The sequence below is a fragment of the Balaenoptera musculus genome, chromosome 4, assembly GCF_009873245.2.
Source record: "Balaenoptera musculus isolate JJ_BM4_2016_0621 chromosome 4, mBalMus1.pri.v3, whole genome shotgun sequence".
NCBI lineage: Eukaryota > Metazoa > Chordata > Mammalia > Artiodactyla > Balaenopteridae > Balaenoptera > Balaenoptera musculus.
The window spans coordinates 40,815,198-40,838,675 of NC_045788.1; the positions used below are offsets into that span (position 1 = coordinate 40,815,198).

The 23,478-nt window shown below is 38.2% G+C and overlaps 1 protein-coding gene across 1 annotated transcript in view; it reads right to left on the reverse strand.

Moving 5' to 3' along the window:
- Positions 1-535: 535 nt before the first annotated feature.
- Positions 536-23,478, reverse strand: part of SPTSSB (serine palmitoyltransferase small subunit B) — a 28,570-nt gene continuing 5,627 nt past the window's right edge. The window contains exons 2-3 of the mRNA XM_036851712.1: positions 19,452-19,544; positions 536-2,106 (exon numbers count right to left, since the gene is read on the reverse strand). Of these exons, the coding sequence (XP_036707607.1) occupies positions 1,844-2,074 (231 nt within the window). The 5' untranslated portion in view covers positions 2,075-2,106; positions 19,452-19,544 and the 3' untranslated portion in view covers positions 536-1,843. The remainder of the gene's footprint in view (positions 2,107-19,451; positions 19,545-23,478) is intronic.

Here is a 23,478-nt window from a genome sequence, read left to right on the forward strand (position 1 = left end):
GGCCTGGACAGCATAGAAATGGGTGAACACAGCACCGCTAAGCAGCAAAAGCAGAGCTGGGACCTGAGCTTGTTGTTCCTCCAACCTTGGCTGTCTCCTCAGCCCCTCACCCCTTTTATTGATGGCGTTCTGCTTTCTAACACGTTGGGGATCCCCAGCCCATTAACTTTCATTTGCTCACATTGTCCTTCCATGGGCTTCCATGTGGCAAATATTTCAGGGCCCAGTGTGGTCCTGACCTGGATTTGCTTACTGGCTTTGCCACTAGCAGTTAAAGGACCTCGAACAAGAAATGTACTTTTTCCAAGTTCTAGGTCCCTTACCTGTAACTGGGAGACCTTAATACCTACTTCAACATGTAAAACATGTCCACCATGGAGAAGACTCTTGATAAATCTATCAGTAGTTTTACTCTACCATCTTAAGATCAGTTACCACCTTGGATCACTAAGAAATGATGTTTGCAGAGAAATATGGATGTAAGCACCTAGATATTTAGTGCAATAGGAGAAAAAAGCAAATCTGGAGGTGGATATTTTATTTATAAAATTAAACCTAATTTATTTTGCAAAAATCAACACATACATGTTCAGATCTGGTTTATCTTCAAAACACGTATTTTTGTTTTTTTAACAAACATGCAAGCTAATTTGGCATGCCAAACATTCTTCTCTTTAGCTCTCCTTGGAAAATTTTTTTTTCATAACACAAACAAGGGTGCAAATATTGTCCAAAAACTATTTACATTTTTACCCTCCAGAATTACTAACATTAAGATTTATTGAGAGGAAAGAAAAACTTCAAGGTTTGGCCTTTGGCATTCACATTTGATTCAGCAGTGTAATTAAAAACTTGTATTTGTTTTTAAGATAAACACTTTGAAGGAAATTTAATAAATCTTGGTTTTGCTCTGCAAAGGAGCCACTGTATCAAAACATTTAACTGGAACTGTCGAGTTCCTGCTGGTAGAATATTACTTCCAGCCTATTTATTAGCTTTTCTTCCTGTAGCCCAATATATGATTCCCCACACCCCACCCCTCCACTGAGTGAAAACACAGAAAGGATGCAATTTCTTGTCTCTTTTCCCCCAGCATCATGCAAGGCAAGGCAGCATCACAAGTCACAGTATCTGAATTTACTTTGATTATATATTTTTTCTTACACTTAAAATGATTTTGTATTATAATACTTACTGGGTCATCTAAAATCAACATTGTTGATTTTAAACTGTTATAAAGCCAGACTTTTAGAGGCATTTGAAACAATTCATGAACCATGTCTGAAAGGAGATAATTACCTTCAACCTATTCTTTTGCGCTTGAAGTAAAAGAATTTTAGGTATCAGCAAGTTACTAGAAAATAAGACTTTAGGGGGTCTGTATAATTTATTCAGATCTTTTTGTATATTGTAAACAAGGATAGGATACTTTTGACAGTAGTGTATGAACAAATTTTTTAAAAATATATCCTTCACTATAGAATAGGTATCAAGAGAGCATTTTAAATATGATTCTGATAGGTCTCTTATGAGCCTACTTCCCAGAAAAAGTTTATATGAAATTTCCCAATTAAAAACAAAATCTAAAGTCATAGATTTAAGTTGAGAGAATATGGTATGTGAGGTAAGGTCATTGTGTTATCTATGGTCTGATGCACAATGTAGCATGTACAAAAGAACCTAAAGAGACATCTATCTCAAATTTCAGGCAGGATATAAGAGTGCATAGAGAGGAGAGAGCTTTTCAGGTGAGATAGTGAAAGAAGCTACGGTATTCACCTAAATTAATACATTGTAAGCAACGTACACATATGTAATGCCAGTTCACAGGATACAAACAAGATCAATTAGAAATTGTACTGTGATAGCCACACATTTTGGAGAAAAATTCCCAAGCCAGGCGAATGTGGATTGGGATAAAAACATAGGCGGTGTATACCACCATAGCAAAAATGGTTAGTAAGATGGTGTTGAACATGGATCGCTCCCAGGGCTCCAAGACAGCACAGCAGCTAATGATTTGGTATTGATAGTACAGCCAGGAGAAATAGTCCTTCACACGTTTGAAATCCATGGCTGGCTCCTTCAAGCTGCAGAAAGTCTGTCCTGTTAAAAAAGGTAACAGATTAGAAGAAAAAAAAAATAAGGCACTAAACACAGAATCTCCTTGTATTTTCATGATCTCAGCATGTCAAAAATTTTCTAAGAATGTTAATGATCATTGAGTGAATTACTAATAGGAATATTATATGGAAATAATAACAACATATTAATCATAGGAATTAATAATATTGCCATTACTACTAATAATTACTACTAGAATGGATAGCAATAATATTATTAACAGTAACATTTATCTAAAAATAATTGCTAGTAATAACTCTAGTGATAATAATATCTGCAGTTGAGGCTAACCACATTTTCTTTAGCCCTGTACATTTAGAGAGATAAACGTGAATTTTCTATTTCCTACAGCATATATTCTGGTAGAAGATTAAAGAATAGTGTGCAGAAAAGAGTTAATATAACAAACCTGAGGCTGCTATTTTTAGAAGGGTCCTTGGCTGGCATCTGGAAACTTGGCTTTTGGAATGTTCTTTCTGTTCCCTAATGGATAAGGATGATTCACTATGCCTAGACTGTGCAAACACTGTAATTTATGGTGAATACCTGCTTTATTCTGGGAGTCTGGAATTTTTTGTAATTGCCAGGCAAAGAGTGTCCATGTGACCAGCCCCAATAAAAACCTTGGTGCTGAGTCTCTAATGGGCTTCCCTGAGCAGAAACATTGGCATGTATCGCTGCACTTTTTGCTGGTAAAGAAAGAAGCACACTTGGTGTGTCCACTCATGGGAGGGAGAGAACATCTGAAGCCTATAAATGGATTTCTTCAGACTCCAACCGTGTCTCTCTTCCTGACTGATCCTGTTGTATATCTTTTTGCTATAATAAACCTTAGCTGTGAGTGCTAATATATGTTGAGTCCTGTGAGTCTTTCTAGTGAGGCACTGGACATATGGATGGTCTTGGGAAACAAGACACCTCTGAAACAAAGGTGAAGCCCAAAGTGTACCTTTGGGTGGTCATTTGGTTTTTGGGTAGAGAACTTATGAAAACCATATAAAAATGTTTTGTTGGCCCTCAGATAGGATCATAGTTAAAACTACGTGGAAAACCTCCTAGAAGGAAGGGCATCTATCATTTCTTTTTTTTTTTTTTTTTTGATATACCAATTTTTATTTATTCATTCATTTCTTAAAGATTCTTGGGAAGATTTTGCAGACACTCAGAGACATGGTGGGTGTCCTTGGGGAGACAAGCAGACCTGTACCTGTTGTGCTTACTCCTAGGAGTATCATGGTGCTACATCATCTAAGTCCACCTTGATAACTTTTATTATTCAAATCACAGTTAAATATTTTTGAAGATCATTCCTATGTTCTGACCTGAATGTATCTCTCTTTAATTTGATTCTCTTTTGAGTAAAAGCAAGATGTTTTTGCTCCATAAGACCGTGGACTCAGGCTATGGGGAGACTCTCATGATCCTAATGCCTGGCACAAAGACTGTCATCAGTAAATACTTGCTGAACAAATGAGTAAATGAATGAATGACAAGTAACCAACTTAAAAAAATAATTACAGATGACTCACAGTCCCGACCTAAGTGGGATCCGGTAGGCTACTGCTGACTTTCAATAACTTGGTTTTGATAGTAAGTAACCCTTTCTGACAAGGAAAATTTCCACAAAGACTTAAAATGGGAAAGTCTCTGTGTTACCAGGTCATGATTATTTGTAATAATGGCCAGAGTAATCCAAATAAGTAAATAATACAATTACTTAGTCTTCTAGAAGCCAGAGTGGAGATGAAGTAATTGGATTTGAATGGTTTGTCCTGGCAGGTGGACTTCAGTGAGAAGTTACCTCCAATGTTCTTTTTCACTCCTAACTCTGGTTGCAGAGAAAGAGCAAAGGTCAAAGGTTTAAGAGAAAATGAGTGACAGAAGAAGTGATAATTTCAGTGAACAATATTATCCAAGCAACCAAGACTTTCCACTGATAAGCTGAAAGAGAGAAATTAGGAGGTATCCCTATTTGAGCTTTTAGGCTGTCCCATGAGACAACTGTATATTTCAAACTAAATTTAATTTTTAAAAATCTTATTGATGGCTACCCACACTTGCTCCTCTTCATTACCTTGACAGAGTTTGGGGTGGCGCCAGGTAACTGATCAGGAGTGTGAGAGGCCATTCATCAAGTATGAAGTTCCAGACTGTGCTGGGTGAAGGTGGGAGAATGATGGCTCAGCCAGGCCCAGACCCACCCCTTAGAAAGCTTGGTCCAGTTGGGAAGACAGGTAGCAATCAAATAATGTATACAAATATATAATTATCTACTATATTATGCCCTAAAGGGCAAGAGCAATGTATAAGGGACTGTGGGAAACCTAATCCAGTCTGAGTATGTCTCTGAGGAAGAGATATTTGAGATAAAATCCAGGAGATGATTGTGAATCTAACAGATAAAATGAGTAGTCAGATGGGGAGAATGGACAAGACATAGGGATCAACTTGTGTTTGTGCAAAGGTTAGAGGTGGGAAGGAGCTTGATAGGTGGTCAAGGGAATGACCAGAGTGAGGCCAAGTGCCCTAGGGCCTAGCTGAGTGGGCAAACTATTTTGTCTTGATCCTGTGAGTGAGGGGGCCCCAAAGGTTTTTAACAGGGGAATGCTGTGGTGGGTTTGAGAGGATGAGCCTTTAAGATTATATGGACATGTTGCCTTCCCTGCATTCTAAAGCCAATCTGAAATGATTTTGAATACCAATCATTTCAGTAAATCTATGTCTCTGCTGTCTCATGGGCGTTACTCATTCAGAATCAACCATATACTGAAAATCTGTTTAAAATATTCTTAATATTCTTTTTACTTTTATAAATGAGATAAATTACTCATTTAGAAACATCATTGACCTTTTTCTCTATACATTTTTGCTTTTAAAAACTTACTAATTAACTGCCTGGCCATTGCTTTCTCTTCAAAAATTAAATTTCTTGCTTGAGCAGCCCCAGTGGACACCTTGACTGCAGCCTTGTGAGGGACCCTGAGCCAGAGGCGCTAAGCTAAGTTGTACCCAGATTTCTGAGCCGTAGAAACTGTGAGGTGGTCAGTGTTCATTGTGTTAAGCTGTAAAAGTCAGTCAGTCAATCAAGGAAATGACAGCTCTAAAGCATACCAACATGCATTACACCAAAGCTGGACACCTGGTAAGAACTTGGTCACATATTGCTGACAATTTAAAGAATTAAGATTAAAAATTTTTTTTCTTGCCCATTTCTACAGTGCGCTGGATCATTTCCCAGCCCTCTCAGTAGTCAGCTCTGATATGTAAAAAGTACTTTGTCACATCTCACTTCAGTCTCATGAAGTAAAAGAGTCAATAAAAAGCATTGATATCCCCCTTTTCTTTGATTCTTTTTCCCCTTATTAATGAAAAGCCATTTTAAAGATTATCTATTCATTGTTTCTCATGAAAAGGTGAGAAGAGAGTTGGTTATTATTGGTAAATCATCTGCTACAACCTATTGTTAGAATATGCACTATATTTAGGTTCTGGATTTGCTTCGGTAATATGTTTTACTTCCTTTTGAGTCCATTTTTAAGTCTCCTATGGCAGGGGTCCCCAAACCCTGGGCCGTGGGCCACTACCGGTCTGTGGCCTTTTAGGAACCAGGCCGCACAGCAGGAGGTGAGCAGCAGGCAAGCGAGTGAAGCTTCATCTGCTGCTCCCCACCGCTCCCCATCACTCACATTACTGCCTAAACCATCCCCCCCACCCCCACCCCCGGGAAAAATTGTCTTCCATGAAACCGGTCCCTGGTGCCGCAAAGGTTGGGGACTGCTGTCCTATGGGACAACAGGGAAGATTTAAGAAAACCACTTTAGACAATTTAAGATGAGCAATGTGGGAAGGAGAATTCATTCATTCATTAAATAAGGGCATTTTGAGTACTACTATGTGGTTTTCTCTTAGTAGTAACAGCTTCAGAAGGAATCTGTTCCAAAATGGCATTGCAGACAGGAGATGCTCTTCTAGGCAGCAGCAAACTGGACCATGGAACAAACATGCAGTGATGAGGGGCCAGGAATGAGCACTAACTGGGGGGAAAGGGCATGGAAAAATGCTAAGGAGGAAGCTAGGAAAAGAGGCTGAATTTGAGAAATAAGATGACAAAAATGGCATGAACTTAATTATTCACAGGTAACCTAGAACTAGATGACAGCAAACATCTTAATGTCTTAATCTTTCACAATCAAATGTGAAATTAACTTGCCCTTAAAGACCTGATGGCATATCCCAGTAAAGCTAAACAAGAGACTTAAAATGCTTATTTTATTCAAGCACACCACACTTCTCCTTGTTTTTAATTATACGTTTTTTAAAAGATGATTTCCCGTATATGGAAAAGAGGGAGGAAGTAGTTTGTTTCTTCTCCTTCTCCTCCTTCTTCTTCTAATTTTTTCTCTAAAGTTGGTGATTTTTAAAACCTTCTTAAATTTTTAATGAGGTTGTGCATTCAAAGGTGACACTGCCTAAGCACATTGTGGTATGTCTTCAGTGGTACAGTGGCCTGGATGGGTTTGACTCTTAACAGCTGAAGTTGTGTGGTGATGCCTTCAGGTGACTGGGGAGGGTTTGAGCCCCTGCGGGACACAAAGCGGGTGAAGCTCTCTGTAAAAAGTGGGGGTGAGGCAAGGGCCAGCACTGTTACCTGGAGGGATGGATAGTGAGGCCTGAGGAAAGGCTTTTTCTGGGTCATTGTTTGTTTGCTTGTTTGTTTTTTAATGTTCCTTTTTTTTCTATTGATGTATAGTTAACTTACAATGCTGTGTTAGTTTCAGGTGTACAGCATGGTGATTCAATTTATATATGTGTGTGTGTGTGTGTGTGTGTGTGTGTATTCTTTTTTAGATTCTTTTCCCTTATAGGTTATTACAAAATATTGAAAATATTGAGTACTGTACTATACAGTAGGTCCTTGTTGGTTATCTATTTTACATATAGAGTAGTGTGTATATGTTAATCCCAACCTCCTAATTTATCCCTCCCCACCCCCTTTCCCCTTCGGTAACCATAAGTGTGAGATATATATATATATATATACCACAACCAAACTATATATACAATGGAATGTTACTCAGCCATAAAAAAGAATGAAATAATGCCATTTGCAGCAACATGGATGGACCTAGAGATTATCATACTAAGTGAAGTAAGTTAGACAAAGACAAATATCATATGTCACTTATGTGGAATCTAACAAAAGGATACAAATGAACTTATTTGCAAAACAGAAACAGACCCACAGACATGGGCCATTGTTTTAAAAACAGGATAACATCTCCTTCTTCAGGAGGATCCATGTAGTACCACATTCTAAGATGCTTCATGGATTTGATTTATCAGGGTTTCTCTTGTAATAATAACAGAAGCAATTTCTGTTTTCATAGGATTATCTGTAGCTTAGAAAGTGCTTTTTATTGCATTTTCATGATGGGTTTGGGACTAAGGACAGGCATTGGTTCAAGTTCTGACTTCGCTACTTGCTGGGTATGTGACCTTGGCCCAGTTACTTAAGTGTTCTGGGCCTCAGGGTCCTCACCTGTAAATGGAAATAATGATCCTTTCTGTTTAAGGTTGCTGTGAGGATTAGCAAAAATGCAAGCAAAGCATCAATTAAAGGGATTTGTAGGGCTTCCCTGGTGGCGCAGTGGTTGAGAATCTGCCTGCCAATGCAGGGGACACGGGTTCGAGCCCTGGTCTGGGAAGATCCCACATGCCGCAGAGCAACTGGGCCCGTGAGCCACAACTACTGAGCCTGCGCATCTGGAGCCTGTGCTCCACAACAAGAGAGGCCGCGATAGTGAGAGGCCCGCGCACCGCAATGAAGAGTGGCCCCCGCTTGCCGCAACTAGAGAAAGCCCTCGCACAGAAACGAAGACCCAACACAGCCAAAAATAAATAAATAAATAAATAAAATTTTTTTAAAAAGGGGTTTGCATATGGAGGAAATACATAGATAGGAAGATGGAATCTAACTGGTGAAAGGCTTTCCCCTCTCCCCCACTTCCTTTTATTTATTAAAAATAATTATTACCATGCTGGTAATCGCACCAGGAACTGGAGATACCATGGTGACTGAGACAGTCATGGCCACTGCCCCAAGGATTACCATTCAGCTGGATATATTCCACAAATATATATTTTAGACAATATTTACCACATGTATTAGGTAGCTAAAGTGGAATCCTAGAATGTTAGCAGCTGGATGGACTGTAGAGTCCCCTAGACCCAGTCACTCATTTTAAAGAAAAGTACCAAGACTATGAGGCTAACATTAAATTGATATTAAATTGGTTCACATCAAATTGGTTTGTCAAACTGAATTAAAGTGACTGGACTGTTCCAGGTGGTGAATACCCTGTGTTTTGTGAATTGACATTGGCTGAAAGAAGCAAAAATTCCAATGGAGGTTTTCTGTGGTCTTCAAAGTTGATCAAGAACATCGAAATCAAGTGTGTAGGTATCCAGAAGACTTCAGCCTCACCCTCTCTCAGTTTCCCCAGGCTCTACTCTTCTCTTACTCAAGACTCTTTCCTGAAATCCCACTGTTCAGATTCTCCTCTAGTCAAATGAAGGTCTGGCAAAGGCTTCATTTATTACAACTATTACTGGGAACTGGCAAAGGCTAAGGTTCTTGTTAGTAGTGTACAACTTAGCATGGATAAAAGACCCGAATAAGAGTTTTGCCAGGTTGAGGGGAGAAACAGGGGTGAAGGAAGAGATTATTAGAGAAGGATTATGAGAGTCTTGGGAACCAGAAAGAGAAAGAGAGTGATTTCTAAAGGGAACCCAGTGAATGAATAGGGACACTGTGACAGCAGAAAACAGTGAGGACTTGGAATTCCCCTAAGAAGTTATCTCATAATTGATTGGAGAGTAAGTGGCTATTTTTTATTTCTGAATGTCACTGAATGTATTTTTCTCTCACTAGTTTTGTGTACAGTGGGGAAAAGTAAAGTTTAATCTCCTCTCTCACAATGAGAAGGAGAATTCCGGGGACTTGTGATCCACATTACTCAGGGGCAAGCCTTTCTTCTGGCCTGAACAGAAAAGAAGGTTAGAATAAATAGAGCAATAAAAAAACCCACATGCTCCCATGAACCCATGTATATGAGTCACGAAATGAGAATGCTGTAAAAGGAACATGCAGGGTGATGGCAAAAGTAGAGGCTGGGCTTGCTCAGGAGGCTTTTTGGTTTTGGTTCTCTCCATGGGAACAGGAGTGGTAAAAAGTTAGGCAACCACAATGAAAGATGAGTAGCAGATGATTTGTTAGGGTGGCGTTTTCCTTGGGAATACTGCAAAAGACTTCATCCTGCAGCCCTCCTCTGCCTAAAGAAAGTACTCCAAATTATTGAATTTTCTAAGGAAGGGATTTCCCTTTCTAAACATTAGCTAAAAATGAACCTTCCCTCCTGAGGAGGGGAAAAAGACTTAACACATTTTGGTTTAAATTTCCTTCTAAAATGTCAGAATCCGGGGCTGAAGAGAAAAGTCAGAAGGATTTGCAATTGAATTTGGGTTATCTCGTTCTCAACTTATTTTGGAATTCTACGTCAATCACCTAGCTTTTTTTGTGCTTCATATTTGGAACTTGAAAACCTGAGAAGGGGAAAAAGTATCCTGCCTGCTGCTGCAGAGAGAGATGCTGTATCTAAAAAGAGACTGTGTCTGTACTCGGAAGTAGCTTTCTTTGGAAAGAACTCAATAGATTTACTCAAGTTCAAGGCTTCCTTTAATTAAGTAATTCATTTAAAGAAGGAGCAGAGTGATGTCCTTCCAAAGAGTACAGTGTGAAAAAGGGTGATAAAAACGAGTAAATTTACAATGGAGGAGACTGATAAGCGCTACCTCAGCCAGCTGATCAGGGCCACCGTCAACAGTGATAACTCATGTTTGTAGTAGGTATCCATGATATGATGGCATGAAAATGGCACTTTAATTCTGTGGTCTTCCTCCCCCAAACCCACAACCTCAGTCTAATAATGAGAAAAAACATCAGACGAATTTTAACAGAAGAGCATCTTAAAAAATACCTGACCTTAAATTCTCCTAGTACCTAAAACTCTCAAGATCATCAGAAATGAGCAAAGTATGAAAAATTGTCACAGCCCAAAGGAGCCTAAGGAAACATGACAATTAAATGTAATGTTTAATGGATGGAATCCTGAAACAGAAAAAGGATTTTAGGTAAAAACTAAGTAAATTTGAGTAATGTATTGGCTTTAATAATAGCATATCAACGTTGGCTCATTAATTGTAACATGTGTCATACTAACATAAGATGTTAATAGCAGAAACTGGGTGCAGGGTATATGGTAATTCGCTGTATTATTACCTCAAGTTATTCGTAAGTCTAAAAATGTTCTAAACAATAAAGTCTATTAAAATTTTTTGAAGGCAAAAAAATAATTAGGAAAGTCTTGAAAGATCCAGAGTTACCCTTATTCCAAACTCCAATGAACTTTGCTTATGCTGTTCTGCCTTTCTGGAAAACTCTTCCTCATAACTTCGAATATAATTAAATAACAGTCTTCCATAAAGGACTGGCTTTCAAATATTGTCAAACACAATAGAGATGAAAAGTACATTTTACTTTTGATCCAGGGTACATACACATACACATACACATACACATACACATACCCATATAACTGAAATAAACATCTCTCAGAATAATACTCTGCATGCTGATATTTTATTTCTCATTCCATTCTATTCCATTCAGTTTCATTCTGCTGTGTTCTATGTTATTGTCTTCATTCATTACAAAATACCAATCGTGAGCTACCATATCGATTTCTTAACCCACCAATTGTAACCTGCAGTTGGAAAAACCCTCCTTTAAGGCTTATCTCAACTGCTAGCTTCTCCAAGATGTCTCTGCATTGTCCAGTTTGGCAGACACTAGTCATATGTGGCAATTTAAATTTTTTGTGCTCATTAGCCACATGTGGCTTGTGGCTACCATATTGGACAGCACAGGTATAGAATATTTCCATCACTGCAGAAAATTTTATTGGGCAGTGCTGTGGACTCTCTCCGTCTCTCACTTGGACCAATGAAATAGCCTACCAACTTGTCTCCTTTTCACCTTACAATCTTCCATGCTGCTGCTGGAATTAACTTTCTAAAATTACAGATTTATTTTTCTGCTTGAAATACTTCAATGGCTCTCCATTTCCTATGAAATGAAACATTCATGTAAGGCCCTTCACAGTTTGATCCCTCCACCTCTCCTGCATCATCTCTGAACTCTCCTGCTAAATGCCGTTCACTCTTAAGCTTCCATGTTTTAGTTCATCCTCTTTTATTTTCTAGAAATATTTTTGTGCCCCTCTTCTTTTAGATGAAATCCTATTTATTTTCAAGACGTAGCTTCTATGTTCTCTCTTCTATGAAACATTCTCAGGAGACCACCCTTCCCAAGGAATGTATATTGCTTTCTTTTATGGGTTACCATTGTAGCTTTTATACTGTATTATAATTAGCCATGTACAATGTTTCCCCATTAGACTATGAGGTCTTTGAATACTGGGAATATGCCACGGTCATCTCTATATCCCCAGTGCCTGGAATGTGGGATACTTATACACTGGCTGGTGAGCTGGTTGGCTGGTTGGCTGACTGAATTGTAAGGTTGTAGAAGGTAGGGACCACACTTGTACTTATTTAATATTCCCATAGCACAATGTGGGATACATAAAAGGTACTTATGAATTCTCATTGTCTGCTTTCAGGCAATAAGTTTTAGACAGATTGTTTTCCAAGTACTGTCAAATTCAGTACAATCTGTTTTTTTGTAGGATGAAAGGGAACTGGTACTGATATGACAAATACTTTTAAAGTTTCCAATACTGTTGAAAGTTCATGGACTCTGTGGGGGAATAAAAAGCACTTCTAAAGTGGTTTTAAATCCCATTAAAATGGCTTTTTACAAGGGCTTACTCTAGGTGAGTAAAAATTTAAGATTGGTAGAAAAGTGGTTCTAATGGAAAAAAATCCCAGGATGAGAACATCTGGAGACCTGAATTCTATTACAGCTTTTTTTCCTCTTCATCTTTCTTCTCTTCATCTTTTTTTCTCTTTATTTCTCTTCATTCATTCATTCATTTTACTTTGTGTCCTTGGGCAAGTTCCAAAGTCTTTCTGGGTCACAGCTTCTCTGTGTAAAATGAAGATAATTGATAATTGCTTCTAAGTCTGTCTCAGTGATATGGTAAGGAATGTGGGGATAGTTTGTGAGCTCTTTAGAAATATTTGTAAGAGTCATAATGATAGTAATAGTAGTGTTTGTTGTTGTTCCTTGTGGATTGGTACAACATTAAACTACTTGCAAGATTTTATTAAATTATAGAGTCAAAGAGTCTTCATAGAATATTCTATAACAGTTACCTCAACAATGGAGTGCTTTGGATATTTTACAGGAAAAAAAAACCCTCAGCCCTTATTTGTTTGCTAAATGAACTTCCTGGTACATTGAGAAATAATAACAAAACAACACATGTATATAACCATTAACACAAACCACTATTTGAAAGACATTGCAATCTTTACACAAATCTTTAAATGTGTGTTGGGCAGGGCCACCACATTCCATTGTGTGGGCTGTGCACTGCACAAACTTGTTTCATGGTTCTTGGAGACCTGATCACAAACTGTTTCTTTATGTAAACACAATTTGATTCACAAAGATACAAATTTGTATGATTAAAGGAAAAACCTCACATTGTGTCTATGTACGAATCAGACACAACAATAGTTTATGGCTTCCCAGTTTCCAGATGTCTTGCTCTAAGTTTTCTGTGGGTGACTGTAATGTTTTCTGTGTCTCACAGAAGGTTCTATTCTTGCTTAACATTTTCCAGGGAATTTCCTTGTCATCTTAGAATGCTCTCCAGTCACCCTTTGGCAAGCAATTCTTCATGCTGATACTGAGGTGAATATTGGAAATCAGACCAGAAGTGATGGATTTGAAGTCCAAGTCTTAAGAGGGAGCTAAAAAACCAACTTAAAAGTTTGTGATAAATCAAAGCCAGAGAAGCAAATCAAACAACCATAGGGCAATTAAGGAACTTTCTTTATACATTCATGAATTGCTTGCACAATTTATAGACTCCTCAAAGAGGAAAAAACGAACAATTGTAAGTCAAAGCATGCTTCTGCTTTTAGGCAGCTAAGTTACTCAACGTTTTATAATTTTAGAAGTGAGTTACTGAAATAGAGTACTAAGAGGAAAAAGTCTCACCAACAATTTAGCCAAGTTGTAGTTGGTATGGTGTTGGTTTGAGTAATACACAAGAGTAGAGTGTTTTTGTGGAGATCTGAACCAACCTTTTGGCCTCCAATTTCCATTAACACCAACAAAGGCAGAACAACAGAAAACATGTACTTCTCGTCCAACTATCAGCTGAGGCCGCTGGGCATCACAGTGAGCGTTGAGTAACTGTAATTTCAAAGCAGTCCTTGTTGTTTGGCATTTTATGACAGACTCTAGAGGGATTTATGAATGAAGGACTTCTGGCTGGGAAAGGAAACTTGGAATTTGACTTTAACAGAAAATTTCATAATAGTTTAGGAAATACCAAATTCACATTAGATCAATTTCAATGTTGTGTGGCCATCAAAAAGGAGATACATATAGTGAAATTAAAAATGAGAAGCACATAGGTTAATGCTGAGTAGATGTTATGAATAGGAAGAGAAACTTGTAATAGGAGATGACATATCTTGCCTTGTTCCTGGTGTCCTGTCATTGACTCATATAGAAACAGGGCAAGGGGAATTCCCTGGTGGTCCAGTGGTTAGGACTCCGTGCTTTCACTGCCAAGGGCACGGGTTCAATCCTTGGTCGGGGAACTAAGATCCTACAAGCCACGTAGCCAAAAATAAAAAGAAACAGGAAAAGTATCCTTCTTTATTCCTGCCAATTTGGGAGTGGAGAGTAAGGCTTCCCGGTCAAGATTTTAACTGTAATGTCATTTCCTAGGATGAACCTCTTTATTACTATTTTTTTTTTTTTTTTAAAAGAAAGAAAAACCCCATTATCCTAAGGAAAGAGGAAAGAATATAGCTTCTGGGTAGCTTTTTCCTTCTGCAGATATTGTTCCCAGGGACTGCCAATTTGTTTTTAGAAGTAAAAAGTAAACAGAGTTGCAACACTAACAGTGGACTTAAAGATGTTAATAACCGTTTAAATGGGGGATATATGTATACATATAGCTGATTCACTTTTTTATACAGTAGAAACTAACACAACATTGTAAAGCAATTATACTCCAATAAAGAAAAAAAAAAAAAAAAGAAATGGAGAGAATAAAAGCAGACCAAAAGAAAAAGTCATTAAATGTATACACATGTTAAAGCGCATTATTCTAGATAACCAAAAGCAACCCAAATGTCCATTGGCAGATGAATGGATAAACAAAATATAGTATATACATGCAATGGAATATTATTTATCTTTTAAAAGTAAGGAAATTCTGACACATGCTACAACATGGATGAACCTTGAGAATGTTATCCCAAGTGAAATAAGCCAGTCCTAAAAAGACAAATGCTGTATGATTTCACTTATCTGAGGTATCTGGAGTAGTCATCTCATAGAAACAAAGTAGAATAGTGGTTACCAGGGGCTGGAGAAAGGGAGAAATTGGGAGTTGTTCATTGGATGTGAAATTTCAGTTTTGCAAGATGAAAACATTCTGGAGACTGGTTGCACAACAATGTGAATATATTTAACACTACTGAGCTGTACACTTAAAAATGGCAAAGATGGTAAATTTTTATGTTATGTGTATTTTACCACAATTTAAGAATTTTAAATGTCAGTGAATAACTCTAAAAATTAAGAAGGACTGAAATTTAAAAATACACTTTAAAAATAGTCTGAACAATATTTTTTAAAAGTCATTAAAAGTCATTGAGAGTCTCGGGACTTCGCTGGTGGCTCAGTGGTTAAGAATCCGCCTGCCAATGCAGGGGACACGGGTTCGAGCCCTGGCGCAGGAAGATCCCACATGCCGTGGAGCAACTAAGCCCATGTGCCACAACTATTGAGCCCATGTGCCACAACTACTGAAGCCCACGTGTCTAGAGCCCATGCTCCACAAGAGAAGTCACTGCAATGAGAAGTCTGCTCACTGCAACGAAGAGTAGCTCCTGCTCGCCGCAACTAGAGAAAGCCCGCACGCAGCAACGAAGACCCAACAAAGCCAAAAATAAACAAATTAATTAATTAGAAACAAAAAAGTCATTGAGAGTCTCAATTTGTAGTGGGGCATTACTAGTCTAGCAAAATTGCTTGGATGTACCATCCAAAACTAAGTAAATGAATAACCCCAAAGGTCTTCAAATAATAATTGTGAGGTTCCAGTTGGGGTTCCCTTCTTCTTGGCTTTCATGTTTGTTTGATATAAGAGGAAAATTGGAAACTGATGAACTACAAAGATCTTTCTGAGAGGAGTGTTGACCTGTTTAGGTTGATTCTTGGCATCACTGAAATTCTCTTAGTTTAATTCCCTATAGTACTTGTGGGAATTAAAATTCTGTGATACGCTTATGTGTTTTTGACAAGGATGTGAAATAAAGAGCTCATAAGATCCCCAAACCCAGAGTATTTAAAAGGGAGTAAGAGTGGAAAAGTGGCTAAATCGTTCGACTGAAACTACTTTTCTAATGTCATTACAAACCCCTTTCCTGGCAATTATGTGCCATGTACATCATAACAGTTCTGCCTTTCTCTTTTCTTCCCCAGCTCTTTGCCATCAAAACTACACTTTGGTAAAGGAAATACCTGCTTACTGTTTGTTCCTAAGGACTCAAGTTTCTTGGCAGCTAGAAGCCTGAGCACAAAAAAATCAAGCTTTTGTCTCATCCCTGACTATTGTCATTATATTTCATATGTCTTCAGAAATAGAAGACATTTTTTTCCCAAGGAAGAGTTTGAGGGCAAGGAAGGTGAGTTACTGCAATAATGATTTGTCAGAAGCATACCTGCTGAGCGCTTGTTCCCAGTGTTCTGCCAAGGGAAATCCGGTTGCATAGGCAGCTGGTCAACCAAGACTCTTCCAATAGTATTTTCTAATACTAATTTTCTGGGTTGTGTTTTTTGCAGTTTTTTGGATAGCATTGAATAGATTTGCTCATAAAACTTTTTATTGTTTTTGTTTATTTTTCTGCTCTTCTTCCTCCTCCTCCTCCTCTTCCCCCTCTTCCTTCTCCTTCTCATTCTTCTGGCCTATTCTTTATTTCTTATTACATTGTCTGGAAGGCTTCTGGTGATGAGTTCAGTGTTTTTGGTGACCAGCGACATTGAACTTTCATAGGTGTGATTTTTTTGTGACAATAGTAAGATAGCCTGTTGCTTTTTTACTGCCCTCAACTGACCTGCTTCTGTATCTCAGTTATTACTGCTTTTAGGAAAATATGTGGAGAGCTAGCCTGACTCCAAGGGTCATGGAGATAGACACAGCATTGTTGAGGTGTTCTCTCTGCCAACCCCCAGATCAAGGGACATTTCCCTACTGGATTGGTTAGCATTCTAGGTCAGCTAGTTTCTGACATGGGGCAGAGGGAGGTGAGAAGGGAAAGGCAGGAGTAATAGAGTTATGTCAAGACATGTCATTGCTTTTAGACAGTTAAATTAATTAGATTTTGCAATCTTGTACTTAGAAATGAGTTACTTAAGTGAGATAACAAAAGAAAAAAGTTTCAATGACAATTTAGCCTAGTGGATTTCTCATTCTCCTGGGCAGAAGGGCATTGACATATTATTCTGGCTTCATTCTCTTTCACCTGCTCCCAGGTACATGGGTACCTGCATGCTTCTAGTGAAAAGTGGAAAAGGGCTGAGCTCCAAGATTATTCTTTTAAATGAGTAACAATTGTTCATTTCCTAAGAACTTTGTTGATTCTCAAGTAAATGTGGAGAAGGCTAATGGCAACTGGGCATATTAAGAAAAATATTTTCAACCAATAGATTTGAAACCAATTTAACTATACGCTCAAACTGGGTGAGATGAAATGTTCCTTTCCCTCTTTGAATAAATGTGGGTTTGTTTGTCAAGAATACCAGAGGAAATCTGCCAATATAGAAAAATATTTGGGTTAAGATATTGTAGTAGGTTGAATGGTGGCCCTCCACAAGATATGTCCACATCCTGGAACCTGTGAATGTAACTTTATTTGGAAAAAGTATCTTTGTGGAAGTAATTAAGTTACAGATCTCTGCAAAAGCTCATCCTGGATTACCCAGGTCAGTCCTAAATCCAATGACAAGTGTTCTCAGAAGAGAAGGCTAGTGAAGACAGAGGCAGAGATTGGAGTTACATAGCCATAAGCCAAGAAGCCATCAGAAGCTGAAAGAAGGAAAGGAGAATTTTCCCCTAGAGTCTTTAGAGGGATTGCAGCCCTGCTGATATCTTGATTTCAGACTTCTAGCCTCCAAAACTATCAGAGAATAATTTTCTCTTGTTTTAAGCCACCAACATTGTGGTACATTTTTACAGCAGCCCTAGGCAATGAATTCAGATCTCTTCCTTAAAACCACTAGAATTGTATAATGTGGAATTCTCTTCAGGGGACAGAAACTGCTTTTATTAAGTACCACTGTGGCAGGCACTGGCTAAATGCTAAACTTAAATGATTCCAACTTTAAAGATGAAGAAACTGAGGCCCAGAGTCTCACGGTGACCACATGGGGAGCTGGGTGAGAATCCTCCCGAGAGGCAGTGTGGTGAGTAGTTAAGAGCTCTGGCTCTGGATCCTGTCTGGGTTTGACCCTGGCTAAGTTGCTCAACCCCTCTGACTCAATTTCCTCTACTGGAAAAAAAGGAATGATAATAGAACTTCATTCATACAATTTCTGGGAAGATTAAAAGATGTAAAGTATAAAGAATAAAACATAGGAAGAAGGCCTAAGTGAATGTTAACTGTTATGATTATTATACACTATACTAATGTACTATTGCTAAGCCTATGAATACCAGACAAAGAATAGAAGAGAATGAGATCATTTTTAAGGCAGAATGTGTCAACTTTATCAGTTGTTAAGATAGAAGCCACTTTTAGAGAGATTATTCTTCAGAATGTTTACTCAGTTCTGGTGTGGCTATCACAAAGTAGATAAAAAAGTATATTGCCCTCCAATAAAGATGTTAAAAAAAAAAAGTATATTGCCTCATTTCAAAGATGAGGAAACTGAGACTCATTAAGTTTTTGTACTTCACTACTGTCAGAAACCAAGGGGGAAACAACAATGAGACCCAGTCTTGGGATTCTCTCACTCCAAAGTGCTCTTTCTATCACGCAAATGACTTTATAAATGCTTTACAAATGCTAAGTGTCCAACAAGTATTTTTTGAGTTAGAAAAATCAAGCCTCATTATCAGTAACTTTAAAGTAATAGCGGAGCTTCCCAAACTATTCTGAACTGAAGAAATTGTTGCCAACTGTTTCAAAACCATGAATCTCTTAAAATATTGCAGCAAAAGAGAAGGATTAAGAAACAGAAGATAAATCTGTTTCTTTTTGTCCACACCCTCTACCTTTTCTTTTTTCCCCATTTACTATAGATTTAATAAAAGTGGGTAGGTGGCTAGTGGTAGTCTAGGTTTTTTCCACTCTATTTCCTTTTCTTTCTTTCTTAAAAATAAAATAAGCAGAAAGAAAGTGAATGTCCCATATGAACACTGACCAGGCTTACTTTCATTAACGTTTTTTTAAGAAAATGTTTTCATTGTATCATATTTCTCTCTTCATTTGTCCCATCTGGTTAGCTAAGTACTTTCTGAAACATTTACTCCTTTCTTGTATCAGAGGTCTTCCAGGATAAGATACGGCTCCATTTAAATAAAAAATGAAGGATGCCGAAACAGAAGCAGTTTTAACCAGCAAACCCATAAATAAGACAGTAGTTAGTGCTATGCAATCCTGACACTGGCATTTGTACTGAAATTGGCCAGAGGTTCTTAACCAGGAGGCCAAGAACTTGGTTGGGGGTGGGTGGGTTGTGGAATCTGTGAACCCCTTGAAATGTTTGCAAATTTTGCATAAACATTTTTTGGTATACACTTCAAAGGAGCCTGTAATGTCTGTAAGCTAAGAACCACTGTTTCAAGGCCTCATTACTAAAGCTAATTGCCACATTTCACTCCTTTGTATCATCTTAAATGCCATTATAATATCAAGTATATCATAAATGTTTCTTGGTTGCTTAAGTGAGAACCAGAAGCTTCATCTTGTTAAAGATGTCATCTTATAGGCAAAAGGGGCAGATTTCTAAAAGCGAGACTCTATGATATAATCAATCAGAAGAATCTACCTGCCTAGTAGGGTCCAGGTCTGGGTTCTTGTCCTTGCTTTCCTGAGGAATGATTCTGTGTGTGTTACTTCTCCTCTCTGGGTTGCAGCTTCTTCATCTGTGAAATTAATATTTGAATTAAATAAACCCAGATGCCTTCAAACTTTAAAACAATTCTATTCTGTGTAAAAGATTATTAAACCTCTTAGAGAGATGATCGCCCACAAAATTCTAGAATGTATTATAAAAACAAAGCATCACAAGCTAGCCTTATTTTAACATTTATTTTTAGAGAAGTTTACTTTGAGGACATGCCTTCGGCTAGTGATTTCCTAATGTACTCTGAGGGCTATAAGGTGCCACATTACCATCTATGGCAGGGTTGAGGAGAGGCCCCAGGTGGGACAAAGAGACAGAAGCTAAGAGCCTCACATCTCACATCTCACTTCTATCAGAGTGAGAGCCTGCTTTTAATCTGCTTTATGCACTAGGTTTCTGGGTGAGATTTTGTTTGTAGAAAGTGTTTCATAATTTTAATTAGTCTCTGTTGATATCTATGTGGGGGAAAAAAAGGAAAAAGAGATTAGGTTAATCACTGTATTTAAACATCCGTCTTTGAAAAGGCACTGGAAACAGTCAGAAGCCCTAAGCCTTGTTTCCTATTTTGTCATTTATTAGCTGTGTCACATCAGGCAAGTTAGATAGTCTTTCTGAATCTTTGTTCTCAAATATAGAATGATGATAATATCTTTTTCACAGGATAATTGTAAGAATTAAATGAAATAATATTTGTGAAAGTGTTTTATAATTGGTGAAGCATTATAAAGATGGTGAGTGGGTCTTTAGTGGTGAGCTCCAGGGCTCTGCATTTTGCCCTGACCATTGTAGCATCTTTGTCCATCTGAATTATGTCATAGAAAGTATAGGTGATCAAATTTGCAGATGAACCAAAGTTATGGGGTGGAGTTCTGAAAGACTTAGCAGATTACAGAGTCCCAAAAATGACTGAGGGTAAAACTTTGGGAAAAATACAAAGTCTTGTTCTTCAGTTCAAAAAGTCAATTGTCCAAGGGTAAGATAGGGAAAAATGTGGCCCACGATCAGTTCAAATAAAAAAGACTAAGGAATTTTACTTGACTTCAAGTTCATTATGAGCCAATAGTGTTGTGAAATGGTTGACAAATAAGTGATCCAATTGTCTTAATCTGTTTGGACTTTTATAAGAAAATACCACAGACTGGGAGACTTATAAACAACAGAAATTCATTTCTCACGGTTCTGGAGACTGGGAAGTCTAAGATCAAGGCTCCAGCACGGTTGCGTTCTGGTGAAGGTCCTCTTCCTGTTCCTAGCTGCCACCTTCTGGCTGTGTCCTCACATGGTCTAAGGGACAAGGGATCTCTCTGGAGCCCTAAGAACACTAATGTCATCATGAAGGTCCCATTCTCGTGACCTAAGTGCCTCCCAAAGGGCCCACCTCCTAATACCATCTCCTTTGGTGGTTAGGATTCAACCTATGAATTTTGGGGGGACACATTCAGACCGTAGTACCAATATGCTTATATATTTATAGAAGTACTGTGCCACCAGCTCTTGGCTTTGATTAGCATCCTTCTAGCTGCTGAAAATAGTCACTCCAGCAAGTCGAGCACATCCTCAGGAAGCTAGATGGCGAAAATCTGGAAGGTTTCCAATGGGAAACATTGCAAGAAGATTTTGGGGGAGGAACATATCAAGGAGGTCTTAAAAGATTTAAGAGGTTTTAAATGGTGTTACAAGCTATTATGGAGGGAAAGGTTTGGAATTGTTTTATTGTTTTCAGAGGTTAATCTCAGGAAAACCTGGGGAATTAATTCCCTGGCGGTCCAGTGGTTAGGACTTGGCGCTTTCACTGCGGTGGCCTGGGTTCAATCCCTGGTCGGGGAACTAAGATCCTGCAAGCTGTGTGGTATGGCCAAAAACAAAAAACTCAGGAAAAACTTTAAACATTAAGAGTAATCTAAAGGGGAAAGTGTTGGCTGATTGAAGTAGTGAGAATTCCATTAGGGAACTGTTCAAACAGAGTCTAGACAGCACCTTCTGTGGGTTGCTACCCATCAGAAGGAAGGGTTTGAGAAGAGATTACTAAGCTTTCACCACATCTAAGGTACTATTTCTATAATAGCATTCAATATCCCATTGGAGAATGATTTGCTTCATTAAATTTTTTTCCATAATAAAAGAATATGGATTTTGAAATTGGCAAACTGGAGTTTGCTATAGTGTGATATTCTGGATGTTGTTTAACCTCTGTAAACGTCAGTTACGGCATCACCAACACAGAGATGGTTAGTTATTTCTGTGTTGTTGTGAAGATTACACAACATTGGTAAAGGATGCTTAATGGTGCCTGGTTTTAATAACGGCTCAAAGATGGTAACATTTATCACAATATTATTTGTTACTCTTATTTTCTACATGCATTTTATTTCTTCTCCTAAGAGATTCCTTTCGGGTGACTCTATTGAACCCATAAGACACAAATGATGTAAGTAGGTAAAATGGTGACTCACATGAGTCTGGGAGAAAGAATTTGCCCTGTAGGTCATGGGGGTGGGGAGAGGGTACCATATCATCTGTTTTGTGTTTGCATCAGGGTTTCCTCCTAAATGGAGGAAACCTGTGGAACAACATTTTTGTCCTGAATTATAACCTAATTTTCCTGCCTATCAAGACGAGAACTAGACCAACCTGACTGATTTTTTTCTTTGTTTAAAGTTTTAGACAATAAAATATCCTATTAAAAATTTAATGACCGGGACTTCCCTGGTAGTCCAGTGGGTAAGACTCCAAGCTCCCAATGCAGGGGGCCTGGGTTTGATCCCTGGTTGGGGAACTAGATCCCACATGCATGATGCAACTAAGGGTTCTCACACTGCAACTAAGAAGTCCGCATGCCACAGCTAAGAGTCTGCATGCTGCAACTAAGAAGCAGTTTACTATTCTTAGAAGAAGATAAAAACATGAGATTCCCCCATGGTTGGGGAATGAGGCCAAGAGAATCCTCTTTAATAGCAGTAGAGGGAAGTATTAAAGTTACTAGGTTTCCATAGATGGTCACAGGTTGGCATTTCATCTTATTTAGGAGGTAATAGGTAAACACTGCATGTGAGGAGGCACTAGGAAAATTCTGACTAAAGATCTTACACAAAAAGAGGATTATCAAACTTTCAAAAGAAGCAAAAAAGACAATATAACACTCTTAGGTTTAGATAAGGCTTGACTTCAAATAAAATTTTTTTTCCATTTTTCTGTCTTCTTCTGCATCAGTGAACATTTATTGATGTTTATTGGGCATGACATTCTGTGAGGCACAAGTAGGTTCCAGAACAGAGATGAACTGGCACTTTGGCTGGTGGGTGTGAGAGCAGTAGAGGTATTATTGCCCCAGAAAAATTGCTTTGGACGTGCCATCTTGAACTTTTCTCTTTCTTTCTTTTTCTAGTCCTTCAAATTTTCTTGTTCAATATTCTACTTGTATTCATTCCCAAATTCTCTTTTTAATCTTTTCAGAGATCTTGAACCCAAAGTGATAACTTTAGTTTGGAATTCCTAATGGACATCCTTCGATCTTATAATAGAGCTGAAAGGGCAGGGATACAATATTTCAGTAGCAGACGGTCACCCAGGAAACTGCCGTTCTGTATTGGTAATAATAATGGATATTTATTGAGCAACTTGTGTCCCAGAACTTTATATGTATTACCTTAGACAGTTCACTTAACAACACTATAATAGAGGCACTATTTCTGTACCCATTTTACAAATGAGGAAACTGAGGCATTGGGAAATTTCAATATTAACCCAAAGTCTCACAGTTAATGTAGAGCACACACTCTTAATTACTACTCTGCCAGACTGCCTCTCTATGCAAAGACCTCTGGTTACAACCTGACAAATCACCACGCATCCATCCATCCATGAATCCATCCTTCCATCTAGCCATCCAATCAAATATTCAGTAAGCATGTACTAGGGATATAAACTATGAATAAGACTGACGTACTCACTCT